The following is a 14,586-nucleotide window of genomic DNA, read 5'->3' as shown; positions in this document are numbered from 1 at the left end:
ACACACACACACGCACACGAAGGTAACAAAACAAATTAGTTTTGAATAAATTAACCGTTAACCCTTTGGGACGGATCGTGCCGTGCTGCACGAATCCTTAAACGAAATGCGTATGAACTTTGAAAAGTCCGTCTCGCAAGGGTTAAGGTTTGAAGCATCTGGGTGCAGCTAGGCTATTCAATAATGCCAAAGTTTTTTACATAAAATAATTTCTATTTTTAAATTACCGTTATAGGCATATAGAAAATGTATTTATAGGATCTTTCAAATGCTGCTAAGGACTTCAATTCAAGCAACTGTTGCTAGCCATCAAATTTATTTAGTCGGTAATCATTATATTTTTTTGATTTGTTGATAGACAGTTATGATACAGCTGTTGGTCGCTAGTCGTTGAACCTCATCGAGACGTCATACAAATACTTCAAAATCATCCAGCATGCCTAAATGAAAAGCACCAAACTCAACGGTCAACACGTATGTAAAGTATATAAAGACGAGAATCAGTTAGTTGAAAATCATTGTTTATGAAAAATAGAGATCTGAGGAAGCATTAAAGATAACACTGAAAACACGAAGTTGGACTATCAAAAAGATGTATACATTGGGCTTTTTGTTCGCACTTTGTTTCTGCAACGTCATTTCTTACAAAGTGAACTTGGACTCTGAAGGTATAGAATTTTATACGCGAAATTGTAGGTTGCATAAGATGCATAACACAATTTTAGCAAACGATTTGGCCTTCATCCCTGGCACAGTGCTGTTTATATTATCATTATTACCAATGCATGCAGTGTGACAAATACGTGAAGAATTAAGTAACTTTGTATACGGAGGCTGACATTTGTTTTGAGTTCAATCTAATTCAATGTTGACCGTTAATTTTCATGTGTTATGCACACAACTTTCAGTACGTACAAAAATTCGTTAAATATATTTAAGACAGGTAACAACTAAAAACTATACAGGTTTTTTGCAAAGTATCTAGACATGTTTCAGGGTCGCTGCAAATGAGTTGCAGTTGAGGTAGAGGGCTGGATTTCTAATTTTCCGACCAATATAAGAAATTCGGCCTTGCTTCATTATTTATAAGTTACCAGGCTATTTAACTTGTTGTATCTATGTATTTAGAGTATAAAGAATGGCGTCGTGGAGTTCCTGCACCGGCATCATCAAAAGAAACTAGTACTGGTAAGGAAAAGCTATATGAAATGTATTTGTGTTGCAATCTTTTTATAGATTTATTGTAGATGGCAAGGAAAAAATTCAAAAGTGATCATCCTACTCTCTGTGTATACAACAGATAAAATTAATTACTGTTTGTTTAAAAGTACTTTACTAATTTCTTCATGGTTGAAACATGGTTTTCTTTCTTCAATTTAGGCAAATGTATAAAAGACTTGGTTATTCTCGTTGATGCATCACGGTCAATTACTGGACGAATTTTTAATTCAAAAGTCAAAGCATTTTTGAGGAATTTGATTTCCAATCCTCAGCTTAATGTCGGTCCTGATGGAACCCAAATTGCTTTTGTTATATTCAGGGACAAAGATGACACAAAATATCTTCTAAATTTCGATGCTAGAACACAAGAAGAATACAAAACTTTTATAAACAATACATTGACTTATAGCGATCGTCTTGGTGGTCAAACATATACGGGAAAGGCTCTAGGGATTGTGGACAAAGAGGTAATCTTGTTTTGTAGTCCTATAACCGTATATCTAATAAGTTTTGTATAGTTACATTGACAGAATCGAATAACATACTTACTTTTTTTTAACAAGATCTTCAAAACGAGCAGTCCTGAAAACATCCGACCAAAGATTGATGACGTTGTCTTGTTGCTAACGGATGGTAAACCCAATGGAGGGCATGCAGTTACCAGTGATAAAGAAAAAAATTTGAATTCCGAAATGGTCGATGCCCGAAATCATTCAAAGTAAGGAATTTAAATTTTAAGAGAAAGCATTCTATGGCTAAATTATGAAAACGACCTACATTTTCATGGTGCGTTACAATAATATATAGCTCATAGTTTTATATAGATTTGTATTGTACGAAATGCTTATAATGCGCTAACCAAGTGAAACGAGTCTTACTCTTTTTGTTCGCTGTAAACAGTTTTAAAACCGTTCTTTTATGACTGTCAGAAATTGCTTTTTTAGCACTTCTTTGGTTCTTCAACAAACTTCTTTGGCCGCAATACATTCTCAATCTTACGTCATAGCGAGAACATGCCATACACTCCAAATATGGCAATAAAAATTCCCATAAGCCTTGTGATTTCCCGACTCGTTACATTGTCAGATTGAGAAAATTCTATTTAACGTATGTCTTTAAGCCAAAAAAAAGGGTTCGAAAATTTAGCTTCGTAAGCATTTTGAATTTCCCGTCATCAGTCATTCACCAGTTTTTCTACGGTAAAATATTCACATTAGTATATTCCATAACTGTATGAAATAAAGCTATTTACATGCAATAATTTCAGCTCCTTAAAAGAGAAAAATGTTCTCATTGTTGGTGTTGCTTTTGGCCAGAAAGGAATTGTGAGGAATTTCCTGCCAGAAATTGAAAGATTGTCAACTTCTAACAAGACAACATTTGACAGCGACATTGATAGTCTGGACAAGATACTAGACCAAATTGTTAGCGCTTCCTGTATTAAACCAGGCAAGTCGTGCTTAAAATTTTCCTCAAAAAAGTCGTTTATAACTGATGATCTCTTGTTTGTTGCCGTTAGTAAACACATTAATCAGTTTTACAGTTAATTCATTGGGAAATATAGATATTTTCAATAATGTGAGAGAGGTGGAGGCGTGTAATTTTTACAGTGAAAATATTATTGCTAAATACTGAATACTCATAGATAAACTTGACACACCATTCGGTCATTTATCCGTGACTTCACTTCAGTATTCTAACAGATATAGGGAAATTTTATGAGAACGCATTTAGAAGTTCTTACGTCGAAGACACTCTTAAATTGCAGTCTAACAAACAATCTTGGCTACTAGACCTAATGTTTTGGTCACTCATGCTTGCAGTATATATAGCAGAGAGCAAGCTTCTTGATGCAGCCAGACGTTTTTTACGCGTATTCAAAATAACTTGTGAAAGTAGACTGGTATCTAGAACAATATTTCAGCTATTCATGAAAGATTTTGGCAAAAAAGAAATAATCTATCAAGTTCATTTTTGTTGTAGTATTTATGAAAGTCATTTAGTTTTCTATAGTGTAAAAACGGCGATTTCATACAAATTGTACATCTGGGGCTGGTAGCCGAAGCCTGAATAGCATTAACAAATGGATAGCAAATCTCTTAAATTTGTTAGAATACGAAATCGTTAAAAAACCTCTGAAAAAATCTAAGATTTGATCAATCATTGAAATAAAATACTGTTTCTAAGATTGCAAAATGTCTTCGTTGTAACGAAAACATAGACACCTTTTTGCAAGTTATAAAAATTATTTATCCGTTGGATTACGGTATCCAAGCTTTTTGCATTGTTTTTTCGTGAAATTTTGATTTTTATACTGGTTATATAGCAATATCGAAAATTTACTATTTCCTAATCTGATGTTAATTTGAATTAATATTTTCCTTCCAAAAGCTCAGTGTAGCTGCTCCTCCATTCAATCACAAACTAAGTACATTGTACCACCAGCAACAACTGTTGACGTGAGCTGGCCAACACCAACATTTCAATGTGGAAACAACCAAATTCCCGAGCACACAAGGACAATTAATCCGAATATCGTCGCTCCGCACAGTTTCTCTGTTGGTCATCATCCTATTGAATATACTTACACATTTAGTGGTGAATCTCTTAAATGTTACGTGAACATCACAGTTGAATGTAAGTATTGTTTTAAGCTCAAAGAATATTTTCTTTTTCTGTAATTCATTGATTTTATTCATCTCTACCTACACTGTTATACGTTATCTGAAAGCTTTTAGTTAGTATAAGGAATGTTCTAATTCTCTATTGCTCATTCATCACTATCTACTATATGCCACACGCTTTCTAACTTTACGTTCTAGTTATAGAGCAATAAGGAATGTTCTAATTCTCTATTGTTCATTCATTACTATCTACTATATGCCACACGCTTTCTAAGTTTACGTTCTAGTTATAGAGCAATAAGTAATGTTCTCATTCTCTGATGGTTGTCCATTACTAACTACATTGATGTTGACACACGTTATCTTTTTTCTTATGTATTTTATGCAGTTAGTACAAAGACTGTTCTTGTCCTGTGTTGCTCATTTATCACATTGATACACGTTGTCTTATTTTTCATATATTTGATGCAGTTAAAGATTGTTCTAATTCTCTGCTGCTTATTCATAGTGTTGGTAAAAAATTTTCTTGCTCTCTTTCACAGCATGTAAATGCCCAAATACGGCACCAATAATCAAGGATCTTGCACCAGGAAAAACCACGGTGACAGTTGAATGGAGAAAACCAGAGCCGAAGTGTCCACATACACTGAGTAGCGTATCACCATCAGAAGCAAAGTCAGGTAAAATGAATTTTGGGTTTGGGGAACATGTCATCACCTATAGTTGCAACATCAAAAATGCACCAAAAAGCCCTCCTCTTAAATGCAAATTGAGGATCAATGTTGGCGGAAAAGTGTGTGGTGGAGTTGGTATGTATTCTGCGCAAGTCTGTTGTTGTGGTAAGGCTTATGACAGTAAACCAAACCACGAGTGTTGTGGATACCAGTACTACGATAAAAGTAACAAGAAATGCTTTCATGATTCCAACACATTGGTAGATTTATCGCCATGAAAGTTCTCTTAGAAACATTGGTCAAAGTTCAAATAAGCTTAAGCAGTACTTTTAGTTTCCATTTTTTTCATTTGCATATGATATATCAAACACACTATGACGATTTGTTGATTTTATTCCAAGTATAAGTATGTACTATGTAGTATGTGTATCAACATTTAAGTATAATTATATCTTCGTTATTGATGATTGTACTATCAAATGCAGGTTTTTGAGCTTTTTTTATAGACAATTCAAACTTCATAAATATGCAAATCTTTATTTCGATATGAGGTCGTTGTATTTTAATTTTCATAAGATAGTCAGGGCGTGATGAAAAAGGAAAGTGCAAAGTTTTTGTTTACCCTTGACATATCATTTTAACAACAAATTCAGTGTGACCATATGTTTGTTAGCAAGTTTTACTAAACCTTTGCTCAAATTTTACTAAATGTACCAAAATTTTACTCGATTATGACTTTTCGCACTTTATCCCCCTTTGATTTCATGTAACATGCAATGACATCCCTCTAAGGCGCCGTTTACACGAGCCCGGGTTGATATTCAACACGAGTCAGACTGCAATATGTGGTTATGTTTACGCGAACGCGGGTTAGAACTGATTCTCAACCCGGGTTAGCAATTCTCAGCCAGGACTGGCTCGAAAATAAAGCCAAAACAAGCCAACCCGGTTTTTCATGAAGAAATGAGCTAAATTTGACGCTTTAACACCTACCTAACCCGGGTCCACCCAGATCTTGAGAAGAGTGCCACGGGTTGGTTAATTGACCCGGCTCTCGTCTAAACGTTAATAAAAAATTGTATATAGACGGGGAAATTCGGGTTGGCACACCAACCCTGGCTTGCTGTCAACCCGGGCTCGTGTAAATAGGAATTAAGTGAGTTATTAAAAAAAATATTCTTTGAGTTTTTTTCGAATGTGGTGTCTATTCCTGTGCTTTTCTACATTCTTCAGGGGATTAAACCAAACACAATAGCTAAACAATCAAAATATAGTAAAATTGGACTAACTAGTCTATCTCACTGATATGTATAAAACTGGATAACGCAACTTAGTGCTTGACTCATTGAACTAAATAGATGAAAGGCTACGTCAGTCGATATTTTGAAGCCAGTAGAGCCGAGTTTCTCCACGCATTTGTAATCACACGGCCAATAGACAGAAGCGTAGAATAACTTGTATAAACTACAAATTTCCAGAAACAAACTTTGGCAAAACTTAACTTGACAAATGAGACTTCACGCTAAGTATACACCACTTTTTTGACAGTTACATTTTTGAAAAGGAAGTCATAGCCACAACTATAAGGAATTGGCCTTGGAAGCCAAGCCACAACTACAAGGAATTTTGCTGCTGTTATTTGTTTTGGTATGTCTCCAAATGTGCCAAAAACTAAAGCGTTTTTGTTTCAAAGTAGCATAAATATGCTCATAAATTCTTAGCAAACATCAGTTTTGTAAATGCATTTTTGCCCAAAACAATTATTATTAATGTTTTTCCGTGGACTTACAAATTTACAGAAAAACACAATTTTATTTCAAACTTATACGAGATTTGGTTTTATAAGATAAATTAGATAATATATGATAATACTTGTCATATACGCCCAAACTAAAGGCTTCTATAAATATGTGAACGTACAAAAAGTTTCATAGAGAAGCATGTATATTATTGAATACATCCAGTTGAATCCTTTCAAAATAGAAAAGTACTTGCTAAAATGTTCCGATTTGTATAAATTGAACGATCAACGATGTTATTGTTTTTCACAATTTCCACACTTTGATATTTTCTGAATGAAGATTATTCTCCATTACAGAATATTGACTGAATAAAGATTAAGCCCCCATTACCTTTTATGCCACAATACTTTTTTGCGTTTATTCTTTGAATAAAATCAGACAAAGGCTTCGGTAAAAAATAAAAACAATGTATCTTTGACAAATCTCGCGTAACGTGTAGTTTCGCGAGTGCAATACACGTAAATTGACCTCCAGACACGCGTGTGGAAGTTTGGCTTCATAAAATTATTAGGCTTTTTTATCACAGGTAGCCTTCTATCTATTATAGTTCAATGGCTTGACTTGAAGCCAGGCGGCTGCCATTTTTGTCAAACGTTACTTCCACAAAATTGGCACTCTTTCAAACGTTTTTGCTGGTCCATTAACTTAAAACGTGTAATTTTACAGTAAAATGTAAACAAACTTCATAAAGCTAACTGCAAAACGCAAAAAAAAACAAAATTGTTTACGAATGTGAGTCGAAGGAAAACACTCGTAAAACATTTTAACTATCCAGACGATATAATTTGAAACGATTTGTTTTTTACTAACGAAAACTAGAAAAGTGAAAGCCAACCCGTACAAGACAGCAAGGAAGAGAAAGGAGCAAGCTTTGTTTCTAGTCAATGCCATAAATAATAAACCTTTTATTAACCTCATTTGCTCGGCCTTTACTGAGAAATATCGGACCTCTCTTTCTTTTTGTACAAGCCTCGCCCTACGGGCCAAGTTTCTACAAAAAAAAAAAATCGGTGCAATATATTTCCTGAAAGACCTCGAGCTCGGTTAATAAGTGCTTATTATATATATCAGTTCTCATCTTCATATTGGCACTCATTGCTTGTGAGAACATAGGCCCCAAGTTCCTTTCTTTGGCTGACCCATGTCAAGGTTTCTCACAAAATAACTTTTCCAGAAATTCCTTTCGCTCAGCATCTCCTAAAGGTCGATTTCCATCAAAGCGAAATTGTTCGATCGGGCAAATATAGCCTGAATGAAGCATGCGTGTAGCCAAAATGTTGGAATAGCGATCGAAGCGCGCGTATGCGCTTCGAAGTTGAAATCGTCTCGACCATTGAGTTCTATTAAATTACCTGAAAGGGAAAAGGGGTCTGGGACCGGTTATCAAAAACATGGCGGTGAATAGGAAATTTTGAATGAAAAACTTCCACATGAAAAATTATTTTTATTATTCACTCCCCTTGATTTCATCACAATCATTTAATCAGTGCAAATTGCAAAATTTCAAATAAATGCACACAACCAAATACAGTAATAAGGCAAAAAAGAATGAATTTTTTTATTCAAATAATTGTTCTCATATATGGAATTGAATTGGACAAACACGCAATTATACGAAGAAAATGTACAATAAAGAAACTTTGATTATTTTCACATCGCTATGAAATGTCGTCATTTTTGCGATTTCCTCATATAAGTGTGTTTACGCTGTAATTATTCAAAACTGGCGAACATTTTGATGAAAATATCAAAATTTTACATGAAGGTTATGAACTCTCCTTAAGTAAACTACACATTTTAGTAAAAGGCTTCGTCCAATTATCTTTTTAAATTAAATACACAATTTACATCTGGAAAATTTAATGTTGAGTTCATTTTGTCTGGTGTCATTATCATAACAGGATGTTACTATAGCAATTGTACTGAGTTCATTTGAACAAAACATATTTAATTTGGCTTTATGACTATTATGTACAAATCATTGACATTTTTCGATTTGTAGTAAAATACAATGTATTTTGTTACGATACTGCATTCACGATACTTACGAAGTCTATGAAGCGGGACTTATCGAGCAGAAAAGCGACAACACTTCGCAATGGCACTAGATATTATCATATTAACAGAATGTCCGTGTACGAAATATCTAAGATAAAAGCCACTACACAGCGTCCAAACTTGATAAACCTGGGGTTAAGATCTTATTTTGTCATCAGTGATCCTGAAAATGTACAAGATTTGCCTAATACTTTCAAGATTCGGCGATAAAAAGTACACAAGACGGCAAAATATGGCTGAAAGCGAGTTTTTGGAGAAAGGTATGCGAAATATATTCTATCGTATGCCAGCAAAAACAACGTCAAACGCTTGAAATAACGAATAATTAGAGTGAGTTGAGAGTGATTTTTCATCATATATGATTTTTTCTTTGAAAATATGAAAATTCAATCTTTGCCAAGAATATTTGTTAATTTATGCAAAATTGGCATTTGACCATAGCTGGTGTATGGCAATTTTCTCAGTAAATATTAAACTTTTGTAAATATTTCCTCCCATGACGACCCCTAAAAGTGAACCTTCTAAGCACCTTAAGCACTACAGAATTGTTATTGCTATTTTTTTCTGGAAGTTAGAGCTATGTCGACATTGCCGTTTTAGGGGGATCTCAATTTCAGGACGTTCGTTCCAGATTTAGCAAATGGCACATATGTCATGTTGTTCGTCATGATCATTTTACCCAAAAACAGTTGAGATAACTTCCGGTAAATGAAATGCATACAAACTTTTATACAGTTTCTACATAATGCAATTAATACACCAATCAGGTGGTGAAATAATTGTTTCAACTGTATATTATGGATTCACCACAAACAACAAAACTTCCCATTTCATAACTCGTTTCATAACATATAAATAGCTAGCAAAACTGGAATATCATTATATTTAGATGTGTAAATATGACTTTAACGTCCTCACCAGACAATATCAAAAGTCCAAGAACTTTTCTCGCGAAGCATTAATGAAAACTCTTCTACTAGTTCATTGTAACACTGATAGGTGCTCAGAACTTCAAGTAAAGGACCACAAGTATGTGCAACAGGCCGGCGGGCTAAGCCATTTAAGTCAGTAAATATGCGACCTTCAACTTCATTTCTGGCAGAACCATATTGGCTCCAGTAGCGAACTGAAGAAATGCGATGACGTTACTTCCTAGAGACTTAATGAATTTGGTCAAGTGGTCTAACGTTACGTGCTCGTTGTCATTTTGCGGAAATGCATCAAGCATTTTAATGACTTTCTTCGGGGTAGGCTTTTTTTCATCATGAAATAAGACAATGCATGTTGGAGATAATCTGGAATTCTCTACCTTCGCTCTTCAACGATTAAAGCATTGGATTCCAGCAGTTCCTCACGTAACGCGGTTTCTGAATAAGTTCTTTAATGGGCAAGTTGTGAAATAATACTTTCGATGTTTTCGCCGTTTGGCTATCTGTAACAGTTGAAGCTGCTCAAAATGTCCAATAAGTATATATTTTGCACAAGATTCTCACGATTTTTCAAGCAATCATCGATTACATCTTTTTTATACAGCTTAAATGCTTGTAACAGCAAATCATCAGAAATGTTGTCATCGCCTAGAATACAACTACCGACAAAAACGACTGACAAGGAAATGGGAAAATTCCTTCTTTGCTGTATCCGTTCACCAATATTCTGGCTATTGCTTCCCACTGATCTCTCTGATAATTATGCCTTATTACTGGAACTTAAGCCGCCGCTCCTATAGATGGAGACTGGAAGAAAAGACACCAAAATTTTGTAAGGACATCTCTAGTGACCCCCCTTCCTCTACCTCTCTCTTCAACACCTCGTGTATCGACAACTTTAAAATACAAAATTGAAGTCGACACTTTGGGTTCAGAAAACGCTGCGATGAGATCTTTCATAAGTGTTGATCGATGAACAAGTATTTCAATCTCGTCCAGAGGGACTTCAGGCTGGCTTCCTTCAAACTGTAACACGTTTGAGTTTGTTACATGATCCATTATGTCGGCATGATTTAGCGAATTGCTCTGATCTACAAAAAACGACGTAGGCTAACTTAAACTTGTAAAACGTAATAAATTTGTAAAACGTTTTGCACTGCATTGTGTATAAAAGCACCGTTGCTGTAGAAATACTGCTTGACATTCATAATAAATTTCAAATTCGCCAGTCTCATATGCCTAAGACAATAAAGTTTTTATCATATCCTATTTTAATATAACAAACAAAAAATAAAGGTGTTGGTCGGTTTTGTCCAAAGCTAAAATTTGTTATTGGATTGTTGACAAACTGCACGGATTATAATTATTTAGCACTAGAGAATAATTTATGCATGATTTATTGATTTAATTGACGCGTAATATTCATTGAGACACAAAGGATTTTAGCCTTTAAGTGCAGCTTACAGTTACCGCATGCTAACCTGAGCGAAAGCTTAATCATTGTATTGCTTTGATTATATCTGCTAACCTGAAGTAAAATTAATGTAGATCGTGAGGACCTGGCAAAGAAGTGAGTTTATGTATTTACTTTTGGTATACTATTAAACAGAGCACATATGTTATTCATACTCTATCATTATTTACTAGATCGAATAAAAATTATTTACATATAATCTATACGATTCCGACTCACGTATCTATCGGACTGCTAACCTGAGGATCCAGTTATAGATTGTCCAAAATTATTATCGCTTCTTAGTATGTCAATAATAACTCATACTCTGACATGTTTGCGCCACCCCTAAAAATCAATCCACACCCCCTGAAAATGAAAATTACTTTGAAACATTAGCAAAACATGCAAAACAATCAAATGTTAGCTATATTAAAATTGTATTAAGGTTTGGGCTCTTCACCCATACAAAGGCTAATAACCGGACCTCCATGCACATCCCTCCAAACTTCTCACACAGCTGGCCTTGATTAAAGATATGTAATAAAATTAAATTATTTGTTCCATGCAAACTTCATTTGTGTTTTAAAATGTTACAAATGATCCTTGCAATTGTTTATGTAACAACGAAATTTCAATTTAGAATTTTCAAATCCAGTTGCCATAAAAAATAAACAGAATTATAGTGTATTATTTTACGTTTGTCACAACAGACCTTCATGAACTCCTGACTGTTCATACCCTTGAAAACTATTTTTCAAATCGAGGGAGGGTGTTTCTTCCAGAAAGGAATCTGGAACATCATCACTATTAATGCATTTAAAATATCAGGCATCTCACTAACATTGCTGTTTATTTGGAATGCATCATCTCGAACTACATGTATTGATGAAGGTGTTTGTTTGCTCTCACTCCCAGCATATATAAATGTCTATACTTCCTTATCATCTAGGTCATTAGCAACTATAACATTAAAGTTTTACATTAACATATTTGTCAGAAATGCCCATAACTTTGTTATAAGAAAGCAAAAATCACATCTCAGCTGCTCACTCACATTAAAATCACTACCTCTGAACATTTTGCTTCAGCAACTTGTGCACACATTTATTGTTGCACTCTGAACAACTGATATAATGAGTTCTGTACATAATGTTAAATATTATGTACAGAACATTCATAGCTAAATTTCTACTATCAAACATAGGTGCAATGCTTACATTCGTAGTCATTTAATCTGCATAAATATAAGTTGACACTTGAGTATGCTCTTCCTATGGATTCTTTGTACTTTTCCATTGAAAATGGACTTTCTATACCAGGGAGATAAAGCACCTGATCAAAATCTGGATACAAAAGAATCCAACCACAATAACTAATTTCTCTCAGATGTTTGTTGTGTGCCAATTGTTTTGCAATTTCCTTGTCTTTAACAGCAAGATGAGAATAATTTTTTCGCACTTCTTCAACTAGAAGAAGAGAACTTCTTCTAATTTTCAATTTTCTACCGTCACCATCAACCTCTGCAACTCCTACATTGATCTGTAAAAAAATAAAAATTAATAAATAAGAAATGGACAGATTTAGGGTTTGATAGTACAACTAAAACTGTGTAAGTAGACATTTGACATGATGACATTTATCTGATGTATGGCACTCACTTTTACAAGTTCATCTTTGTCCATTTTCTTTTTTGACATGTGAAATACACGTTCATTTTTTTTCGTTTTTGAATGGAGTTAATCTCTTCTTCTTGAGCCTGATTTTTTTGTCTTCTTTCCATAAACTTACAGAAGCTTAGAGGCTCCTTAGTGCTAGTAGAACCATGCTATAAGATGAACTGTGAGATAAACTTTCAAAATCGTCGGCAGTGGAGGAGTTTCTTTCTCTGCATTTTTCAGTCATTTCTGCTACGCAGTTTCCACAAAAATTGGCTTGTTTATGGTTAATGACTGTGCCACATGTCACTCAAAACATCTAAAAATTTGTCTATTGACAACTATGTTTTAGCGAATAAAATCAAACAAAACCCTCTCGGATCTCGTTCAAAGCAAAATTTGATTAAATTTCACAAGTCTGAAGACAAAATATTAAGAATTTGATGAATATGCATCATGAATCGTGATGGTGAGGTTCTTGACCACAGAATAAGAATATACAGAAGAGTCACTCGTGTCGGAACATTTGATGTTTTTGTCCTCGCGCATGACTTACTGCGCATGGTGGCCGCCATTATTCCAGCCAGAGGATTAGGGTTTTTGACTTTTTCCCAACCTTTAAAATGATCCGAAGTCATTTTTTAAGTCAAAATATACTTGAATTCTGTATAATCATTATCCTGTGTTCTTGACCATTCGTGAGCACTGTCAGTGACCACTGACGTGTATACTAATTTCCTGGACTGGAAATCCACATCCAAATTATTATATTTTATCAACGCGCGGCAGGGTATCAAAAACATGGAAGCCCTCATACTAAATATGGCTAATTTTGGGAGAAAACGTCATCAGAATGAAAAAAAATAATTTTTCAGCCCACCCGGATTTTCACCCAACACTTAATAAAGATAAAGATTCGATAAAGATAATTGTTCACAAGACTGTTCACGATTGTACAAGACTGTTCACGACTGTGCAAGACTGTTCACGACTGTGCAAGACTGTTCACGACTGTGCAAGACTGTTCACGACTGTGCAAGACTGTTCACGACTGTGCAAGACTGTTCACGACTGTGCGAGTGTTTATTTCCATGTACATTTGAAGATATTCGCGGTCCCACAAAAAAATGCCGCGTTTAGAGTTATTTTGAATTTAAATTGTTATTTAAATATAACAGAAGTTTCTTCACCGTAGATTTTTTTAATTCTTGATTGTGTATTCGATAAAACGCTAAAGCATATCTTTCAATCTAAAACGTTATTCGTAGTTGTTTTCACTGATTTTCAGGTGGACTAAATGATAAAAATAAATTTTCAAGTGGAAGATTTTACCCCAAAATTTCCTTCTGGCATCCATGTTTTTGACACCCGGCTCCAAACCCCTTTTCTCTTTGAACTCAATGTCAGTGACTGGTGTTCTTCCATGTGTGTTTGAATACTTCCATCTTCCATTTGTGTTCGTGTACTTCTGTTTGTGTTCGTGTACTTTTATTTGTGTTCGTGTAACTTCGTGTATTGTACTTGTGGGCCACCGCAGTTCACATTAGCCTTCTGTTCATACGGACTCGAATCGATTTTGAATCGATTTAAAAAGTTAGTGTGAATGGGCCCTATGAAATAAAAGATTTTTACTATGTTTGCACAGGCTTATGCAAACCAAGGAGACCTTTGCGACAACTTAAGCGCAGATCAGTGCAAATTTATTTTATAAAATAAAAATAATGCCAAACAGACAAATTCAAAACAAACGCTGTAATATTTCCTCTAATATGTATTCATGATTAATTTACAAATTCTCTTTGATATACTGATAGCGATTGATTTGATTTGATTTGATTGCTTGAGCTGAAATCACTTTGCCCAAATGGACGAAAACACAGTTATAGACCAATCACAGCACGCATTTAATTGTTTGTATTTTAAAAATGGGCATATGTGTGTCTTTGCAATAAAGAAATTTGTTCTTTAGTCTTAAAGGTCAGTTTTTTTGATACCCTGTACTTCGTCAATACTCCAATGATCTGTGAGAATCGTAATTTGATTTTGGCAGAACATAGCAAAACCACATATCAAACATCAGTTATCATAAAAGAAACACAATGAAACGCGTGCACCGATTGGTCTATAGCTGAGTTTGAATTAGCCTGTGCAAAACGATCAGAGCTCA

The 14,586-nt window shown here is 34.6% G+C and overlaps 1 protein-coding gene across 1 annotated transcript; it reads left to right on the top strand.

The window, feature by feature from the left end:
- The first annotated feature begins 384 nt into the window (after nt 1–384).
- LOC124448899 lies at nt 385–5,066 on the top strand. The gene is made up of 7 exons (XM_046999849.1): nt 385–668; nt 1,129–1,188; nt 1,381–1,688; nt 1,785–1,939; nt 2,489–2,670; nt 3,613–3,858; nt 4,388–5,066. Exons 1-7 carry the CDS (start codon nt 593–595, stop codon nt 4,795–4,797), a joined length of 1,437 nt encoding a protein of 478 aa, XP_046855805.1. The 5' UTR covers nt 385–592; the 3' UTR covers nt 4,798–5,066.
- Nucleotides 5,067–14,586: the final 9,520 nt, after the last annotated feature.

This window comes from Xenia sp. Carnegie-2017, unplaced genomic scaffold (genome assembly GCF_021976095.1).
Source record: "Xenia sp. Carnegie-2017 unplaced genomic scaffold, XeniaSp_v1 HiC_scaffold_23, whole genome shotgun sequence".
Classification (NCBI taxonomy): Eukaryota; Metazoa; Cnidaria; class Anthozoa; order Malacalcyonacea; family Xeniidae; genus Xenia; species Xenia sp. Carnegie-2017.
Note: the sequence above shows the minus strand (reverse complement) of the source record. Positions and strands in the feature narration are given on the sequence as shown.

Coding starts and splice junctions, on each gene's coding strand:
- LOC124448899 (XM_046999849.1), top strand. CDS start 593: ATGTATACATTGGGCTTTTTGTTCGCACTTTGTTTCTGCAACGTCATT. Junction 2,671..3,612: donor CGCTTCCTGTATTAAACCAG/GCAAGTCGTGCT, acceptor TCCTTCCAAAAG/CTCAGTGTAGCTGCTCCTCC. Junction 3,859..4,387: donor CGTGAACATCACAGTTGAAT/GTAAGTATTGTT, acceptor TCTCTTTCACAG/CATGTAAATGCCCAAATACG.